The following is a 20,127-nucleotide window of genomic DNA, read 5'->3' on the forward strand; positions in this document are numbered from 1 at the left end:
TCTTGGACATCTCCAAACTTCATTAAAAGGGGGAAATCAGTGCGCAGGGTGAGTGTCTTTGCAGGGAGACATCTGAAATCGGCAATAGTTTTTCTTTTTTTTTCTTTCTTTATTTCTTGTCAAAAGAGCTATATACTGACATTTTTAACAGAAAATACTGAAAGTTAGGAAACCTAAATTAACGGTTAGAGTTTTGAGAACAGGGACACATGTAAGTAGTTGAACATGGAGTTAGGAGTAGTTCTTAAACTTCAGACCCAAGGATTTCCCACCGGGACGCTGTGATGGTATTTTGAGAGGTACTGATTGACCTCAGTTCTTCTGCCTTTGACGTTTGGGCTGACGTGGTCCAGCTACGAGGAGGTCAGTACTTTGAGAAGTGAAGTTAGGTACAGTTTTGCTGGTGACAGCTTATCCTTGAAGTCCAAAAGAAGTGCATTAGTGTTAGGCGTGAGCACTGTTCCAGCAACAATAAACGTAATAACCTTGCTGTTTGGTTTCAAGCCTTTAGTAGGTGGTGCTATAGAAGAGAGAGCATTGAAAAAGAGCCTGATTTGTCTGTGCTGTTTAGGAGATGGTTTTAGATTGTGACTTGAAAATTTGTGCATCCTTCGGGCTATTGTTTTTCTTCTAGGAGAGTTGTGAAATATTTTGTTACCTCTGCTGAACCCTGTGTATTCCTTTTGTTGGTTAGAGCGGTGTTTGTCAAGCAGCCTTCTTCACTTGGGTAAAAGTTTGGTGCAAGCACAGTGGCAGAAGCACGTTACCTGCAGGCTGTGTTTCTTAGGTAGATCTAAGGGCCTGTGCCGGGACCTTTGAGGCTTTCTGTCCCGTGTTCAGCCTCTAAATACACGCTGACACTCCTCAGTTTGAGGGCAACTCATGTTGGCAGGTGATTCCTGCGTTATTCCTTTACGCTGCTGTGTAACTTACAGAAATTGCTTTGGGAATGCAAGGAGTTTGGGGTGGTGTTGGAAAAATTATGTGGAAGGTATTTATAATATCTGTCAGTTTGACTTCCTTGCTGTCCTGTGTACCTGTCAAAGTGGGAGAGAGGCTCCTCTTCCACTTAACTCATTCAGGCACCAACATACAAGATGCCCCTCTGTGAAGGGAACTGATCTCAGTAAAAACTCTCGTGTCATGTTTCTTTCTCTCTGGTCAGAAAAAGAAGAACCTGAGCATTTTGACTGAAGTGAAAAAACTCCTGAGATGTCCTTCACGTTATTTGGTTGCATGCCCCTACCCATTAAAAGAAGGCGGCATAATTGGGAATCGTTCTGTTGGAAGGCAGTACCCAAAGCTATTAGAGCAGTATAATTTAAAATGGTTTTCCCCACATTTTTCCTCCAAGTATCTTCATTTGTTTTAAAGTTTTATTGCTGTGTGATTTTGTTACCCTGCTAAAGCCTGTATCAGTTGGTGATGGTGAAATATGTAGAGAGAGGTTCATTGTTTTACTCGTGAGTTTTTTGTAATGGCTTGGCATCTTTATTTAGTTTGTACTTGTTATTATTAACAAAATTGTCCATGTGTGGCCTTGCGTTTGCTTGTATTCATCCTGAAAATCTGAGCATTGGCTTAGCAGACAGTTTGTGTTGCTGGAGATAAGCTGTGAGAATACCACACCCAGCGCCTATAAATAAATGATAGCAAATAGGACCAGCAAAACACGAACTGGAACAGAAAATGAACTTGGCCTTTAGGTCGCTTGTTTAGCGGCGTAGTAAGATATGACCAGGAGAACAATATTTGTTTTATTGCCGTTGTGTGGTGTTGGCTCCTGCAACTAAGAGCCCCAGTGAATGCGCTTCATGCAGCTGTGGTTCCAGTTAGAGCAGCAGAGCAGAGGCTGCGTTTTTTTCTTCAGTTTTTGCTGTTTGGTGCTTCACGTCCAGCTGTTGGTGTTTTCAGTTCTACTCAGGGTTTGGGAGTGGAAAAAAGAAGATGGCAACGGCAGGAGGGACGGCAGCTGAGAAGAGCAACCAGAGAGAGGCACTTGGAGCGCAGCAGCAGACAGTGCAAATCTCCCCTCCCTGCCCTGCTGCCGGGGAGGACGGAGCCTGGAGCCCAGATCCCCTTCCCAGGGCCACGTGCCACGCGGAGGGGCACCTGCAGCGGTTGCAGCGAGGCAGCACTCCTGCCAGGCAGGGTTGGGGTGGGTAAAGCGCTCCGGGCTCTTGGCGAAGTGCGTAGGTAAACTGATGGGAGATAAGGAAAATGGATGTCAGGTGACAGGCGTCTTCTAACCCTTGAAGAAATCCCTGCTGGAAACACAGGGCTTCGTGTTCCCTCACTTATTGGGCTGCTGAAGAAGCCGTGAAAACAGATTTCAGGCAGTCTGCAGACATCCCCTTTCAGGTTCGAATTGGGGGGTCATTTACACGACAGTGTTGTAATTAAAGCATCTTCCTGCTGAAGAGGATAATGCCTCCGTGTCTCTGTTCATCAGGGATGCCTCTGTCCCGAGAAAGCCCTCGATGGGCTGGGAAGTCTGGGAACTGGGATGGCCTGGTGTGTATGGGGGGAGATGGGGCTGCAGCAGGCAGGGAGATGTGCAGCTGCCGTTGGGCTCTGGCGAGTGCCTGCCGCTGCCCTGCCCTTCGGTGGGAACCCACGGGGTTCTTGTCAAAAGTGGATCTAAGTAAGGACTTAGCGGGCTGGGGGAGCTGTTTGGGAGCATTCGCTTTCCGCGTGCTTGTAATTTTGCAGGTCTGTGGTGTCTGACTTGGGAATGGCAGCTGGAGCGGCTGTGCTGGTAAAAATGGGGTTGGGCTGCATGGCCGCGAGTAGGTCACACAGGCGACTTATACCGGAGGCTTGCAAGTGAAGGAAAATAAAGCTCTGCAGAGAAGGAAAGAGTGTGTCTGACAGTGTGTGTAACGCTGGAGTGGCCATCTGCCAGGAGTACCAACAGCTTTTTGTCCTCGTGCGTGCAGGTGGGGCGTCCCCCTCGTCCTTCGCTGCTCCCCGACACGGGTGTCACTGCTGGCGCTCGTCGAAAAGCGTCACAGTGACCTGGAGATGTGCGTGGCTACGCATCTAGTGCTTTTGCTGCTCATGTACGTGGTTTGAGGCAGCTGGAAAGCTATTTTGGTTCTTTGTTTAACAACGTGGACAAGTGCTTAAGGAATGCCTTTATCTAAAGCTGGGAACGGAGCAGAATGCAGAAATATTTGGTGGTGAAACACCGCTGGGCAGCGCTGCCTTACCCGCGCTGGTCGAGCTGTTTGAGGAAGCGAGTTTACAAACCTATTTTGGAAAATCATTTACTCCCGGACCGCGATAGCGCCCTCAGAAGTGGTCTGCCTTTTTCCTTTTTAAACAGATGGTTAAATATTTGCTAACGCGCTTGGGTTTTATCGCAGCTCTTTCGGTGTTTATCTTTGCTCTCTGAGCAGTCAAGTGGGAGATAACGGGGATCCATTCAGTCGCTGCAGTATCTTAAGAGCTGCACTTCCAAAGGAGAAGTGGGTGGACCGCACTCGATGAAATTTAAGCTGTGTTTGCTGTTCCTGCAGAGTATCAGACTGCAGCGATGCATGTGGCTTTCCAGAAGCTGTAGGGAGCGTGCACTGTGCCAGTCCTGGCACGGCCTGGTTTTGTTCAGGAGCTGCAGCAGGTAGGTAGGAAACTCCTCTCGTGGACAAATTTCTCTCTATATACAAATAAATACACTTTGACTTTCTCAAGCAGGAGTTGAAATAATTAGAACAACCTATATGCCATAAGAAAGTGGTGAACTGAATCATCAGTAGCTTTTTCTTGAATTTATTCATTAAAACTTTGTTTTTCCAACGTTCTGTTTAAATAGATGGTTCCTGCTCTACCTAAGTACGTTAGCACGTAAAACAGGAGTGCAGATCTTGCCTTACTCTCAGGAAAACGTGCCTAGTGGAGAACTTAAGAGGAAATGCTGATTTTTTCAGTGAACTTACCTAATTTCATTTGCATACTGAACTCATCCTGAAATTCATATAAATGGCCTGGGACAGAACAAAATGAGTCTCAAAACAACGTGGACCCCGCGCTGGCTGCTCAAATGCCATTTTTGTGCACAGCTCCTTCATTTTTCCCTAAACTGCAACTGTACAAAAGAGGTTGATTTACACTGCAAATTCAGGCTGAGCAAAATCCAATTGGAGCTCACTTGAGCGCTGTTTTGATGTAAGATTCAAAGCTTCTGCAAATTTATTTTATCTTCTGCATTTGCTGATCTCCTGCTTGTAAATCCTGTTGAAGGAGAATAAAAATGAGTGCAGCCTGATGGGAATTAAATGTCTGAAGTTCAAAGCAGTTTGCACATCAGAGCAAACGTCAATCAAGTGAACATCTTGCAAGCCAGGCAGGGAGCGCGTTTCTCCATGGGGAAGAGATCAAAGTGGGAGTCGCGGCTCTGTTTGCTCCCTCGGGATGCAGTTTCGATCAGTTGTTCATTAAAGTGAATCCAGAAGGAAGGGATTTTTAGAGAGAGGCAGGGAAAGGGGGATGGGGGGAGCAGGGCTTTTCTTGAATCTGAATTTCAGCCAGTGTGGGGGTTTTCTTTTTTTTTTTTTTTTGTCTCTTGTTTAAGTTTATACAAAAACTAATTACATCTGACTGGAGAGTTGTGGTGGTGTTTTTGTTTTTTTCTTCTGGTAAGAATTTTGGAAGACATCCATAAGTTTTGGATGTGGTATTGGAAATTTTTGGGCCAGATTCCAACCGAGGTCTCAAGTCAGACAGCTGGTACTCACTTTGTCCACTTTGTCATCTTTTCTGCTGGCAGAAGTGAGAAATACTGTTAAAATTAAATGAGAAATACTGTTGAAATGCAGTCTCTTCTGTATAGAGAAGGGGTGGTGATCGATGCTTGTCTGCAAATCCTCAATCACTAATTTTTAATAACTTCTTCCAAACTAAATGATGTGAAGATTTGCAAAGCTCCTGCTGAAAATGTGCATCGCGTGCATACATCGTAGGGGAGGTGAAGCCAGCAGGTACAGCGGAGGAAACCAGTGTTCACCGCAACGAACACGTTGCGGTCTTGAGGCTTCGCTTTAATTGCTGTTTTAATGGTGAGGATCATCGGGTTCTTTAATAGCACCTTCTTAATTGAAACAACATAAGGGCATCCAAAAGGAGCACGTGTGAGATTCTCCAGCGTGATCGAAGTGGTCACAAATGCCGGACTGTCAGCTTGCCGCACGTTGCCTCAGTCCAGCCCCTGTTCCTGGTCTCCCAAGCACCCCCGCTAGCGACGGGATCTGCTCCCCTCCAGCTCCGTGTGTCGCAGATCAGTTGCATTGTGCAAGGTGCAAAAACCCCAAAGGCAGCTTTAGGGTGGGCTGCACCTGAGGCCAGGCGTGGAGCAGATGTCCCACGCGGCTCAGGCTGGAGGAGCCCGGCGCTAGGGCGGCAGCTCTGAGGGCTGGTGTTAATTCGTGGAGTTTTAAAGAATTCTTCTGTATTTTATTTATATCCCTTTGACATTAACTTTATCCTCCTTCTGTTATATGTGTGCTGTGGCAAGAGAAAGGAGGGCTGGTACAGGCTGCAGTAGCTTTTCCCTTTCCTTCCCCAGCTCTGCTGCTGATTATTTAGAATCTCTTCCTTCGCTTTCCTGATGGCAGCACAGGACTCCCCGAGAAGAGCTGAGGGCCTTGCCTGTGTTGATCTTTTGCACGACGTTATAAATCCAGATAAATGCAACTTCTCAGTCTGGTAACTTCAAGCTGGTAGTTTGAGCGGTGTAAGAACTGTACGGCAGGGTGCACATGTAGTTTTCAGTGAGTGTGAGAGGTGATTTTTGCCATAAAATAAAATTAGGAGCAGAGGAAGACTCCAGATGATTCTGAGTTAAACCCCAGCATTTATTGCTGGTGCCCTGAGACACGAACGATGTTAGTTGCTAATGAGGTAGCCTGTTGCCATTGCTAATAGATTTTGATGGGAGCACTGGGGCAATTAGCTAACATCCTGAAAAGTCATTATCCTTCCCTGAGAGTTTGTTCCGTAGTGTTCCTTGGAAATATTTCTTTAGCACTGAGATGTGTAATTTGCAGTCTCTAGCTCTTCCCCGGCTGGTTTTGCCCAAAGATAAACGTGTTCTTTGGGCAGCCCATCCTTCATCAGCTCGTCTTAATCCTGAGATTCCCTATCCAACAAAAAATCAACACAACTTTTGCTTGCTTGGTAGGAGCTGAAAAAAACATTGGTGCCTCATTAACTCTAACTCTGTCCATTGACAGTCTTGTTCATCTTTTTAAGACTAATACAATCACTTTAAAATGTATGTAGTGTTTATGAGTATTGATTAAATCAGTTTTAAAGCACGCTAGTTTAAGGAGATACTTTTTTTCAATGAGGTTTCTACATAGCAGTGAAGATCCTAAAAATTAAAGAGTTGTAATCAATAATGCTTATTTTTGCATATTCCGAAGTTAAGTTAGAGGGCTTCTGCAGACAGAGCCGTGGCTCTCGTGAGCTGTAGCCATGTAAAACAAAACATTTTGTGACTCTGCAGAAGTCATAATATTTAATTTGATGTTAGGACCGAAGAAATCAGTGTCTGACGTTCTGTTATGCATTTGCATGAGTAATTATTTGTGGTTCAGGAAGTTATTCAGGAGCTGAGTACCAAGTTCTCAGGAAATGACTTGTCTGCTCGAGGGGCAAATTTCTAAGTATGGGGAAGGCTGTGCTGCACCCTCCACTCAGAAGTTAAGCCTCTGCTTTAAGGAAATAATTCTTCCCAACCTGAAGTCTGGCTGTGCTGGCGTGAGCGATGCCCAAAATGCCAACTCGTGACCTCTGCGTGCGGCAGCCGTGCTGCTTGCGGTGAGCTCTAGCCCCCATTTCAATAACATCAGTTTGGTTCTGTGATGATAACGTTTCTGAAAGTGGATCCAGTCATGTACAGAAGTGGTGGCCTTAAGCCTACTAACACTTTTTTCTTTTCCTTAGTCTCTGTAGATCTCTTCCAAGTTATGAAAGGTTCTGCCGCATCCTGCATGCGAGGGTCCCATAGCCAGGAGATGGGGCAGATCCTGGGTCTGGCTGGCTTGAGGCAGCCTCAGCTTTGTTCCTTTAGGAAGAAATTACTTTGATTTGGGCTGAACAGAAGACAGTGGATTAGGAGAGATTTAGTTTGCTTTAAAAGGCTCACTTCCTGTGGTCATAACTTGATATTTCCTTGTGGTAACCAGTTCCATCTGTCTGTGGGCTCAGTTTTTGTTTCTGTTGATGGTTGTTTTAGCGGGATGATTTAGAAGCACGTTGTGTCATTATCTGTTGTGCCTAGGAGGCCCAGCCATTACAGCACGCACCCTGCAAGTTCAGAACAAGAAAATCCATCTCTTCCCGTTCTTGCTGGGCACCTTGCTTGTTGAACTAGTTGCATCTTCCTGGATTTCAATTTCTTAATGACAATTTTCAACCAGAAGAGCGCTGCCTATTGTCCTCAGCAGCGTTACTCCCAGCATTTTGGGCTTCCACTGTGTTACAGCACGTGTGTATTTGTGTGTGTACGTATGTTTATATATGTGCGTATACATGTGCATGAAAAAATAACCTCGGGTTAAACATCTCTGTGCAGTTGACAATAAACGACTAAAAGTGTGTATACAATACGTACGTGCTTTGATCTAAAGGGATGGCACTGGGTGAGGGTTGTGTACATGTATGTAAGCTATTGATGTGCCACTGGTATTAATCAAGTTAGTATCTTTTGACACAGCCGTATGTCCTCTAATTTGCTATTTCAGTCTCGACAATATTCAACAACCTCCTGTTCTGCCCAGTTTCTCTCCAAGACAGTGTTCTTATCAGCCAGCACTCCAGCAAGGCAAGCCAGGCTCCTCTTCCAAAACATGATTTTCTGCAGGCCTCACTTGCGGTTTGTTGTGATTTCTCAGAAATAAATTGATGGTAGGAAAAATCTCTGATAGGAGGTAAATAGTTCTGGAGGTCTGTGAACAATGAGACTGTAAGTCAAATGCCATCAAGAGTTCAAGGTCACAGGGATATTAATGAGCAAAACTGGCCTTATATAAATGATACAAAACTGCCTTTAAGTCCTTGAAAGCTTCAGAAATGTTTATAGTTACTTAAAAACCTTTTAAACCCTTTTTATTTTAATTTTATTAAGGCCTTGGTTTAATTAGATTTTGTCGTCATTAAAATTACGCACTGAACTACTTTTTGCATTGACTCGATCTTGATGGTCTTTTCCAACCTAGATGATTCTGGGATTAGAATTAGGGATGTATTGGAATTATTTTGCCTAATGAAATGTAACAAAGCTTCAGACTCAAATTCCTTGTGCTCTTCAGAATGTAAATCCTCAAATATTGCTACAGAAAATGGGTTTGTGTTGATCTACTTCTAGATTTTTTTCCTAAGGACGTAAAGAGGAAATCCTCTTCATAGGAGGTATTTGGTTTATATGTTTTTTTTAAAAGCAACAGAGGAAATATCAGTGCTGATGAAAGGATCTTAGTAGCAAGAAAAAATCTGGTGCGACATCAGGAGGAGACACCTGCCGAGGGCCTGGGTGCTCTGCCTGTTCCCAGCCTGGAGCCTCTACAAATCTAGATGAAAGGGCTCAGTCTCCCCCGATCCTATCTTTCAGGGAGTACTGAGAGGAAAAATGCAACGTATCATATTAGGGAGCAGATGCAATCCAGCTGTGATGAGTTTATCCCCCCTGCTCTTGGGTTTCACAATTTGTCATGGACCCTAGAAACATGTGTAATGTTGGAGTTTCCAAACAAATAATTCTTTTTCATTGAACCTTCAGAAAGATTTATTTCCACTGTAAATGCTGTGTGTGTTTAATAGGTAATGTCTGCTCTGCTAATCCTGCTGTTGTCGTTTCAGATTTGATGGCAATTTTAACACCAACGTGTCTAGAACGATTAGCTGCGATAGACTGTCCACCACTGTCAACAGCAGAGCCTTCAATCCTGGACGTGATTTAAATTCTGGTAAGTAGTATAGTTTGGGTATTTTCCTTCTCTTGTAGGTTTTTTCCACTAGACTGTAACATTTCCTTGGCATGGAGAATTAGCACGGATTGCCATAGCAACAAGCTATTTCTCCTTGAAACTGTCACACTGCTCTTAATTTGAGATTTCATGATGGAAAGATGATACCTAAAGTATGCCCTTAGTCTTAAGGACTTTATAAAAATGTCATGAAGATTTTATTCCAGCCTACCATGGATAATTTTGTTGTGGTTTATGCACTTTTTTCTTTTTTCTTCCAAGGCATTTTCCTTCCTAGGCCTGTCTGCTTCGGCATCAGTAGTGCCGGCTCTTGATGGGGCCAAGCAGCGAAGTTTCTCTGATCTTCTTAGCTGAGTTCAGCTAATGTGAGGCTGTGTTTGCAGTGACGTGCAAAAACTACAAAATATGAGGACGTTCTAAAATATTTCCTTTCTTTGTCTTCTCAGGGCATTTCTATCTTGACTGTCAACCTGTTGTGCTAACACACTTGAGGAGCTGGAAATATGCTTCAAACCCTTAAATGCATGCGACTTATCCCTGAGCAATCAAGCTTTTGGTTCTGCAGTGTGGCACAGTTTGCTTTTTTCTTTTGATTTTCATTTTTTACACAGTCAACTTAACTTAATATGTAGTTTTCAGGTTCTTCTTTCATGGTTCAGGTTTTGCCCAGCTGTTTTATCTTGCTTTTCAGCTTTTTATGCTTAGTGCTGTAAATTAGAGAGCACTATAGATTTTGGTTGAGGATTTCATTTAGCATAAATTTCTTTTTTCTTTTTTTTTTTTACAAATGATGCAGATTCCAGAGAGAATGTTTTTTATTTTAATTCTCATGCATCTTTTGTACCAGACCCAGAATTCTCTCCTTACCACACACAGAGCATTTGCAAAAAAAAAAGGATAGAATTGGATTAAAAAAAATAATATAGATATATATGCCTAGCCTCTCTTACCGCATCTCTTCTTGTAGCTTTGCATTGTTTCTGGTTAGTTACTGTCTTAACAAAATTAAAAAAAAAAAAAAAAGCCCCCAGAAGCCCCCATAGGTTCCTTTTCATCCCATCCACTGTATGCTGCATCTTGAATACAGGTGCTGGCCAGACAAGCTAATTTCCTGATATGTCTCATTGTAATTTGTGCGGTGTTTCCCATCCTGAAGATATGCAGTCTTTGTTCAGTTACTGTGTTCTACTGGACTTCGTTTTACTTGCAGGCTCTCTTTATAAAAAAAAATAAAAAATAAAAAAATAATAAAAAATAGTAATTATTAGTATAGTAATGTTTAGAATCACATTCAATTGTTCATTAAGCAGAATAATTTTTGAAAGCAGATTTTCAGGCACTGCAGTAAAAGCAAATTACTGAATCAATCACTTACTGGTCCTTTGAAACAGAAAAGCCATTCTTTACTTTCATAGTGCAGAACATCCATGTAAAAGAATGCATTAAAAAGTATCCCTTCTCCTTGAGTGGTGGAAAACAACCTAAGTTGGAGTTTCCCTTAAGCATTCACGTTTGTTTTGAATTTTTACAAAAACAAAGTGAGCGCAAGTTCTCACTGTCCTGACTCGCCACTGAGACTCGAGTGCCTCCTCTGCCCTTGCCTCTGTCTCGAAAGCTTCCCGAAATGGCCTTGGCAGCGCGGGGCAGCACACAACAAGGGAATTGGAGCGATGGTGAGAGCAGGGAAACGCTGCAGGACTTGGTGACAGTGAACAACTCTCCTCTGGCTTTCCTCTTAGCAGCTCTCAAGCACGGCCTTTGGTGGGATCTTTTCTACTAGTGAGAAGATGCTCTTGAGAGAGGAATGGAACAGGAAGACGGGGCTGGTGCTGAAAATGAGGCAGAAACAGGTTTCTTTGAGAACCACCAGCTGATGCTGAGTGAAACCCAGTGAAACACCGAGTTAAGTTCTCTGTAGGAGAGCTGCAAGCAGTAAGCACCCCTAGTCCCTCGCCTCCTTTTCTGGAGGTGTTTGGAGGTCCGGTAGGGGAGGTTTCCCACCTTCCTTCCCCGTTCCGCAGGTGAGAACACCTAACGTGCCTCAGCTCTGCTGCCCCGGCTGGGAAACACGGGGCTGGCCTGGCTCTGGGCCGGCGCGGGGCTGCCATCGCCCGCTGCCCAAGCAGCACGTCGCCTGTCCCTGCCAAACTGTTTGGGTTTGGGAATAAAGGGGGTGTGGGGAGGCCCAGGGGCAGGGTGGCGGTGTCTGTTTAGCGGGTGGAGCGTACTGTGTTGGTGGTGTTTGGAGCTCTTGCTTGCGTAGTCACAGGCCACAACCTACTGTGCCAAAAAAGCAGTCCTGCCCCCAAAATTTACTGTCTTGTAACAACAGATGACCTTAGGCAGGCTGGGGATGTAAACAGACCAGGAGGCAGTTCTGGTTGGAGAGACAGCTGTGCAGATTACTGCAGGGTTAGAAATGTATTTTAAAAGTACTTCCTTTGTGTCATCTCTCTCTTGAAACTGGATTTTCCATCCTGCCTAGTGACCCGGCTCTGTGAGGCCGTTTGCTTTAGAAGGTGCACCTAAGACAGAGCACTTGGTCTGCGCAGGAGCTGTTTCTGGATGAATCAGTGCATGCAAAGTTGTTATTCTAAACTAACGATCTCTTCGAAAGAGGATAAAGGTCAAACAAGAGAAGGTTTCCCTAATCTCTTATTTTCCTTACTCCTTTCGTAGGGGTCCCCACACAGAGCTAGTGAGGACTATCTGTTGCACTTCGAATCCAGACTCCTCCTTAGTCTGAATTATTTTCCTGCTCTAAAAAGCTGTTTTGATCATGTTTTTCCAGGCAGGATGGGCAGCCCTGGCTTCCCCAAAATCCTGCCAATCCTGGCTTTTCCCCTGGATACAGCATGCTGGGGATGGACCCCGAGCTTGTCAGCCTTCTAGAGAAAAGCTTTGCGAGCCTTCTGCTGCCCCAGCTCCCAGAGCAGGAGCTCCTGTACCCTGCTCTGGTTTGCTCGGGGTTTCCCAAACGAGGCTGGCAGGTCCGGCAGCCAGGTTGTCCTCCTGACCGGGTCGGTCAGTTCATTCTTCGTGTAAAAAAAAATCCCCGTGGGTGTCCCTCTTTGCCTGCGTGAATTTTGCAGTTGAAAGAATCTGGCCTACAAAAAGCTCTCAGCAAAACGTAAATTCAACTCGTGCCGCGTTGGGCCTCGATGTCAGTTCTGTAAATGTTACTCTTGGCTGGCTCCAGGCAGAGCGTCAGAGCGCGGGGCTGGCATTGCGGAGCTGGAGGTGTCGGGACGGGATGGAATCTGCACCGCAGGCTCCGGGCGAGCCGCGGGACCCGAGCCTCGGAGAGCCCGTGGTGCAGCCAGCCAGCCTGGTTTCTACTCAGAGCAGTTTGTTAAACGGGGGAAGTGTAGCTCGTGAAATTTGCAAAAATAAACATTTTTTTGTAATTTTCGATTGGACTTTTATAACGTAGAAAATAAACATGGTCTTGGAGAAGGGAGGAAGAAGAAAAAAATAGAAAAAAATCTCTTCTCCCAGCCCTTAAATTCCACTTCTGCTAATTTTTTGTGAGATGAGGTGATTTGGTGGTGGTGGTCATTTATTTTTTTTTTCTCCTTGAAAAGTTTTTGTTTTATCTTGGCTTGAGTTTTCCATTTGGATTACCTTTAGCCATGACTACGAAATAGATGAGGAGAGAGTCTTTATTCTTCACGGGGAACCACAGGCTTCAGTCAGTCAGATTAAGAGATCTGCCCTCACTCTGTGAGTAGTCCTTTATTTATTAGATGACAAAACTCTGCCCAGAGCCTGGGCATTATGTTATCAGATTGCTTGCTCTTTATCTTCTTGAATAAACAAGGAACCAGTAAATCTTTCTTTTTCTCAGCCTCCAAAACGTCCAAATGTCTGTTTCAAATCAGGCAGCTTTAGCAGAGTGCTTTTCCCCAGAAACATGCAGGGGTGGGACCACGTTTCCCAAGAGATTTTGTCTGTGCCTTATTCAAGGTCTTGATCATGTAAGATGTGGAGTGCCTTGGTCGTGCTCCCTACATTGCTATACTTCGAGCTGGTAGCTCGGGTGAGGTAAAGGAGTTGGGAGGCGTTTGGAGGGGGGTGGTAACTCACGGCTCAAATCCTTTTAAAGCTCGGAAGCTGGGATCACTCCCTCACATGATGTTTGTTACTTCTTTGCCCTTCAGAGTCCAAACAGCTCCCAAGGAGTGAGCTGGGCTCAGTCCTGGCTCGTGCCATCAGCAGAATTTTAATTGGGTTTAAGCTGCAGGCTTTTATTTCTGGAGAAAATGCATGAGGCAGAATGCAGCTTGACTCAGAAAGTCCCGGATAAGTCTTGTGGGTCTGGGGAGTCAGAGGGTGTCTTTACTTGTAAACTAAACACGTTCACTGTCTGCTGCTGTTCCAGAGCGTCACTGAAGTATCTCCATAACGATGACTTTTAACAGAGAAGAGCTGTTGTCTCTTGGAGAAGAGCTGCAGTGTGTGTGTGTTTCACTGAAAACTCAACTTCTTTTTTTTGCCTGGTGAGCGCTGTGAGGTCTGCAGCTCAATAAATGTAATGCTGAAGAAGAGGACTGTAAGAAACTCTTATAATGAGCAATTATGTTCAGCAGTTCCTTTTTTTTTTCTTTTTTACTGACTGTGCTTTTCTTTGAAGATTAATTAGTTAATGATTTGACTACGCTTTGAAGATGTAAAGTGGTATCTAGAAGTGCTAAGTGTTATCATATCGCATTCCCTTTGAAGTTTTATAAACTCTATCACACAGGGCTTTCTCTCTAAAAGTCCTTTTTGCTTTGTTAGATATTTATAATTAGAGAGAATGATCATTTCAAATGCTCTCATGCTAATTCTTCCCAACTTCTGTCTGCGGCAGCGTTTGGGGTCAGGTGGTGCCGCGTCGTGCGTGGCGAGGACGGAGGCTCCGGGGCTGCCTGCTGGTGGCGGCCCGTGGGCAGGTCCCAGCTGGACGCTCGTGTCCCCGTCTGTGCCTCCAAGTGAGGGACACCTCTGGGATTTCTGCGTTAGGCTTAGACCTCCGGGTTCTTTCCAGTAGGTGGGATATCAAGGCTGGGTCTTTGCGGAGCGGAGATGTTCGTTTTAGAACTGCAAAATCATTGCATGTAACGCAAAATAGTTATTTGTGTTACAATAGGGAGATAGGTGGCTTGCTGTACGTGCAAAAATAACTTGAACCTGACCAGAAAATGAAAAATTAGATTGGTGTTTGAGTTAAAATGGGAACCACAGGTCTTAGCAAGCCTACGAAAGCCTAGAAAATGAGTAGCGGTGAAATGCCCTGCGCACGTTTCTGCTACTGCTGCCTACTCGGACAAACATCGATGTTAGCTCTAGGCTGGGCAGGCAGCTCACGAGGTGTTTTTTGGGGGTCTTTTGATTGCATAACCTGTCCAAAGCCTGGCTTTGCTGCAGGGATGAGGCGATAATTAAGTACAGGCAAGCAGCTGAGGGAGTGAAGAGTTTAGGGGAGGGGAGGTTTGTCAAAAACAAAACAAAAAAAAAAAAAAGGAGAGGCAGAACATTTGCTTTGTGTCCTGGCAGAGACCAAGAAAGGATGAAGTATCTGCAGGGCATTGTTGTGACTTTAGTAGATGGAAAATAAGAGAGCACCTAAAGAGGAAGAAAAAAAAAAAAAGAGTATTTTTCAGCTTTTGCTTATCTGATGGGAGTTTGTCTCTTGTGGTCATGGGAAAAAGAAATAAGCAACGAGTCACGATAAAATTGGTAGTGTCTAGGGAAGGCAGTATCGACCTGATGTACTTGTCAAAGGAAGCATGAGCAGAAGGAGGAAAAGCAGACGGGGAGCACTGAGGCTGCGAGCAATTTGTTAGGGGTTCAAAACCAATTGTTTTATTGGGAAAATGAGCATCTAAGCCCAGATGCTGTCATGGGAAAGTAAATACAAAGCATGGCCTTGTGGGAATGAGGAGTTTACCTTCAATATAGCAATGATTAAAAAAAATCCTTGTAATTATAAACTCCTTTATTTTAATGCTCTTGGTGAAATTAAAATGGGCACGTTGTTTTAGCCAGGCTTTGAGTGCTCAAGTACCTGATTTGAAAATACAGTCTTCAGACTCTGTAAGACATGAGAAGAACTTAAACGCCAGGAATTCAGCCTCTTTATGATGGCAATTATATTATAAATATATAATGCTGCTAATGAGCTAAGTTCAGCACTGCTGACTTCTGAGGGCAGGTTCAGCTCCCCTAAGCCTGGGGTTTTGGCAGCTCAGCGTGCAGCCGGCGAGGATGACCCAGTGAAGAGCCCTCGGAAGGTGCCGGCTCGGTCTCGGTTAGTAAAAGCAGTCTGAGCAATTAGCTTAATGAGACACCTAGATTTCCCAGCGGTTACAGGAGGGCGAAGGAAGTCTGGGTCAAAGTCTTTCAGAAAATAAAACGTTGTCACGTGATGCTGAGAGGCAGTGTTGTTTAAAATCAATTACATTTTGATGTATTTATGAACTGCATCTATATATTTCCAAGGTTTTGGTGCTTTTGGGGAGGCGGTGCTGTGTTGTTGGTTTTTCCCCCTCAAGTGTTTCTTTGCAGCTTAATAAAAGGCTACCAGATACTTCCCTGGATCCCCATGGCTGTGGCCAGGCATCACGCTCCCATGCGTGGAGGATGAGGCTGAAACACCCTAGACGAGCTTGAAATACATCCCGGCTTTCCAGACAGGATTTTGGAGAGGAAAAGAAGAGGTTGGGTGCACTCCGGAGGGGACTGGGGAGAGGAATCGCTGGTAGGCCTAGCTATAAAAGCTAGAAATTCGGTGTGGTTTTAGCTTTATTTCATTTGTAATGGAAAGTGATTTTTTTCTTAAAATTTCTGGTTTTGCAGTGTTAAAATTTCACACAGCTTTGTGTCCCTGCCACACAAAAACTACTTGTGACAAAAACCTGCTTTTTTACAAAACAGAAATGGCACCGATAAACTGGCATCGTCTCAAGTGTGACACCAACACAAGGACTTGCGAGAAATTTATAGAGAGCTTGAGTGAAACAAAAAACATTTGCAAACGAGTTTGACTTTTGGTTGCAAGATCACGGATGCTTTCTTTGAAAGTGTGAAAATGAAGTGGAAAAATGATTTGTGCTCCCAAGAACATCACCAGGTTGATGTTACCTGCGCACAGGGGCAGAGAAACGAGCTTCGACATCCGTGTGGGGATTTGGAGCCTTGTTCTTCTGTTTCTTCCTGGGTCCTCTTCCTCATCTCATAAGGCAGCAGCTTCTTCGGAGTGAAGATCGTGCAAAGCTGCCGCTTTGGGCAGAGGCCAGCGTGATGCAGCCACGGGCTCGTAGGCACAGTGGAAATGCAAACAACTGTAGCATAAGGTGTGGGGGGGGGGAGAGATAGTGGTTTTTATGGGGTAATTGCACTGAGCTGAATGCTGGAGAGCGTCGTGGCCACAGCCAGCCTGGGAAACTCGAGAAGGTGCTAAACCGCTGAGGATGGGAACTTAAACTGAGGCTGCCTGCGTAGTTTGTTGTAGAACATCTGGTTAGGGTTTGAATGTGCCCTGCGGTGGTTTCCAACCCAAATATTGGGGTATTTGATAATGAATGAGATCCAGGAGATGAAGCTGTCTGGCCTATTTTCAGTGTCAGCACAAAGGGGAGTGCCAGAAGTGAACTGCTCAAGGAAAGGTGGAGAGCTGCACAGCAGAGCTCCCTCCGCCAGTCCTGCCAAGTTCCTCAATCAAAAAATGTGACGGGAGCAATGACAAGGAACGTGGTTTTTTTTTTTTTTTTCTTTTTAGCACATTTAGAGCTATAAAGTGCGTTTAATTGTTAGATGAAAATTACAGAATTCAAACCTTTGAGTTTTGTTTTCAGCTTGCAGCAGCAGAGATGACTTCCCCTAGGTAGAATACAGTCCTGCTTGCGCTGTGTCGGTGAGATGTTTGTGCCTCCCGTGCTAGTGACTTTCCCTTCCCTCTCTCTGGGAGCATTTTTGCTCTCACTCTAAGGGACTCAGCAAGCCCACGGCTGCCTAATGTCACCCGTGTGGCAAAGCTGGCGATGGCTTTGGTGAGCACTGCCCCTGTCCCCTCGCCAGGCCTGCGGGGAGCAGTGGAGGTGGCAGCGGGGACATCCCCGTGTCACCGCAGGGCAGAGAGCCCAGTGCCACCTCTGCAGCCAGCAACTCAAAGCTGGTTCTCCTGACCTGGGCTCTCAGTGCTCATGATTTCTGCGATATCCTTACAAGCTGTTCGTTCAGTGTGATTTAAATATCTTCAAGTTGTTAGTGTGAACAATCTCAACCCTGGGGAAGCTGCTTTACTTGGTCGTTGGTTTTGGCGGTGCTTTGTGTTTTTACTGATGCAGTCGGTTTTGTTAATGCTGCTGAGCTAGAGCTTTCGAGTGACTTTGTGGGTGTTAAGTAGCGCTTTCTTAAAGATCATTTGAAAGGGAAGGTAAGCACATTTTAAGAAGAATGAATGTGGTCTATAAACTACAAGAGGGTTTGAGATCTGTGCTCCCCAGTTATGTTCTGAACTTGGTTCGTGCTTGACCACACCACCTGGAAACATGTCATGTACCTTCTTTATTCATAGCTTTTATCCATACACTGAGTAATTATCACCTGGCACAGAGGAGTTAGAGAGATTTGGAGGAAAGTCACTGTGTAGCTGCTAAGGATGAATGTTACCTTCATTCTTCCTCTACTTTGATTTTGAAAATGGGAACCTGGTGGTGATGCTTGTGGTGCGTGTGGTGGAACCAGCATGGAGCCACCAGCTGCCAGGCAGCACTTAGACAGGATGGCTGCTGCATAACCCCAAGAGGCGACGCTGTGATTTTCCTGAAAAGTGGCTATTTCTCCTAACAAGCAACATGAGAGCATGCAGCCCTGTCAATTATGGCACGGGGATAATGAGAAACTTGAAGAACTTCTTCAGTCCCGAGAGTGGGAGTTGTATCTGTCTACCCTTCACAAATGAAAGCATGATGAACAAAGAAAGATTCTCCCTGTTCTTTAACCCTTTCAGCTATTTGTTTGGTGAGGTTTTCATTGACCCACATTTGTTTGTAAAACTATTTTTGCCAAATGTTCATGTAGACATTTTTAAACAGGTAATGTTAGTAACCTGGGTTACGGGGCTGTAAGCTGCAAACATATTTTGTATTTTGGAGTTATTTCAGTGTAAAGAACATACTTTTTTTAAACATTTTTTTTCTTTATGAAAACTCCATATGGACATTGTGTTTATGTGTAAATGTATGTTTGCATGTATGTTATATATAGTTGCCTTAATCTCTTCCTTCTTTGCTCCTGCCTTGGCTTCTTTCGTCGCAGTTATGCTTCAGAGGTTCAGGAACAGTCATCCCATTAAATAAAATCTATCAAGTCTTATGTTAGGTTTCTAAAAGACTTCAACTGTTTGCAAATCAGACGTGAAGCTCTAGCAATCCTCAAACAGAGCTGCTTGGGACCCTTGTTATTCTTCTCCAAGTACATATGAGAGAGGCCTTTCATTAAACATGGCTCCAAGTTTGACCTCCCTTCATAACTCTTCTTCATTTGTCGTTTTTCCTGTCCAACTTCCAGTTCTTGCTGATAATCTGAAGTCAAACCCGGGAATTAAATGGCAGTATTTCAGCTCAGAAGAAGGCATTTTCACCGTTTTCCCAGCCCACAAGTTCCGGTGCAAAGGCAGCTATGAACACCGCAGCAGGTACGACTCGACTCCTTACGTTTAGTGGGCAAAGCACAAAAATTGCATTCCTCGAGTACTGATTTCTTTCCAGTGTTTTGCTTTTCCAAGACAACAACATTCCTGAGTAACTTCTGCTGGGGTCCCTTGGTTTCCTTAGGTTTGTTTTTAAAGTACTAGATTTCACTTAAGAAAAAGAAACTTTGGAGTACAATACAGTTGCCAACAGGTTCCTCACCTCTCTCAGATCAAATAAGCTGTACAGAGCAGCAACCTGTAAATTGAAGGTCAGCCCACAGGCAAAATTTGGTTTGTGTTTGACTCATACTTGACCCCTATTAGCAAAGCAGTAAGCACGTACTCTGCTGCTGAGGCAGGTGCATCGCTTTGGGGAAGGGGGCTGGAGATAACAGATGGGAAAGGCCCTCAGCAAGAGCGCTTCTGGAACCTCCCCCCGAGGTTCAAGTGGCACGTCGTGGGTAGCAGGGAAGCAGCAATAGTGGACGCTTTCTGGTTCTACTGAGAAAATTGTAGGAAAAAAGGATCAAATGGTGACATGATTTTCTTATTCAGGGTAATAACTTGCCTGTTCTATCTGTAGGCATGCAGCAGAGCAGTTGCAGTGCAGTATTTTACCCCTGGCGTTTGCTGTCAACGCTATGGGGATTGATCAAGACTGAAGGGTGGATTCTTCTGAGAAAGTGCAGCGGCTTTAGTCACTATTAAGTCACAAGTTAGCTAATTGTACCAGCTAATCAATCTGCGCGGGGGAAGCGTTAGCCCATCCAAGTACATTTCCACAGAGCTGAATGCACAGAAGCTGAGCAGCACTTTGGTTTCTCGACAGTGTTGAGCAATCAGATGTTTACTGGTACTATCTTCTATGTATCATCAAAGCTTGAAGCGTCTGGGCTTGATTAAGTTTCCTGTAGTCTTGGAAAGGTGCGGTCTGAAGACATGAGAGCTGGGAGTACCTGAGTCTCCATCAGAATTTTGACACTAAAACCATTGGCGATTTCATACGTATCACCTAATCTTGGTCTTAGCTTCTCCATGGATGAATTAGGGATATTATTTTTCTGCTAATATTTACCTTACAGGGTAGTTTGGACAGATTAATTAGTTAATACTAAGTGCTTTGAAGATCAAATGCACTAGTTAAGTTCTAGGTATTAATACCAGTGTAGAGCTGCAGGCTGTTCTACAATTAAGAACAGATTTGTGCCACTTGTTTACTGCAGTGCCTTGTCTAAAACCTTCTGCATTTCTTTATCTGTTGATACGATTGCTGTGGCTGTCTTTAATATAACAAAATTTAGGTTCCAGAACTCACACTTGACTCTTAAGTAGTTTTTGGGTCCGGGCTAAAGAGGAAAAAGGGGCCTATCTTTTTTTTTCCCCTTCCTTCTTGCTGAAGATACTCCTAATTTCTTCCAGGTTGAAACCTTGGCGAGAGAGCTCGTGAAATCTTTCTCACAT

General features: G+C 44.5%; 1 protein-coding gene across 1 annotated transcript in view; it reads left to right on the plus strand.

Moving 5' to 3' along the window:
* Positions 1-20,127, plus strand: part of CACHD1 (cache domain containing 1) — a 103,403-nt gene that overhangs the window by 49,314 nt on the left and 33,962 nt on the right. Inside the window, exons 4-5 of the mRNA XM_035564416.2 lie at positions 8,860-8,966; positions 18,543-18,669. Coding sequence (XP_035420309.1) covers positions 8,860-8,966; positions 18,543-18,669 — 234 coding nt within the window. The remainder of the gene's footprint in view (positions 1-8,859; positions 8,967-18,542; positions 18,670-20,127) is intronic.

Source organism: Cygnus atratus, chromosome 8 (assembly GCF_013377495.2).
Source record: "Cygnus atratus isolate AKBS03 ecotype Queensland, Australia chromosome 8, CAtr_DNAZoo_HiC_assembly, whole genome shotgun sequence".
NCBI lineage: Eukaryota > Metazoa > Chordata > Aves > Anseriformes > Anatidae > Cygnus > Cygnus atratus.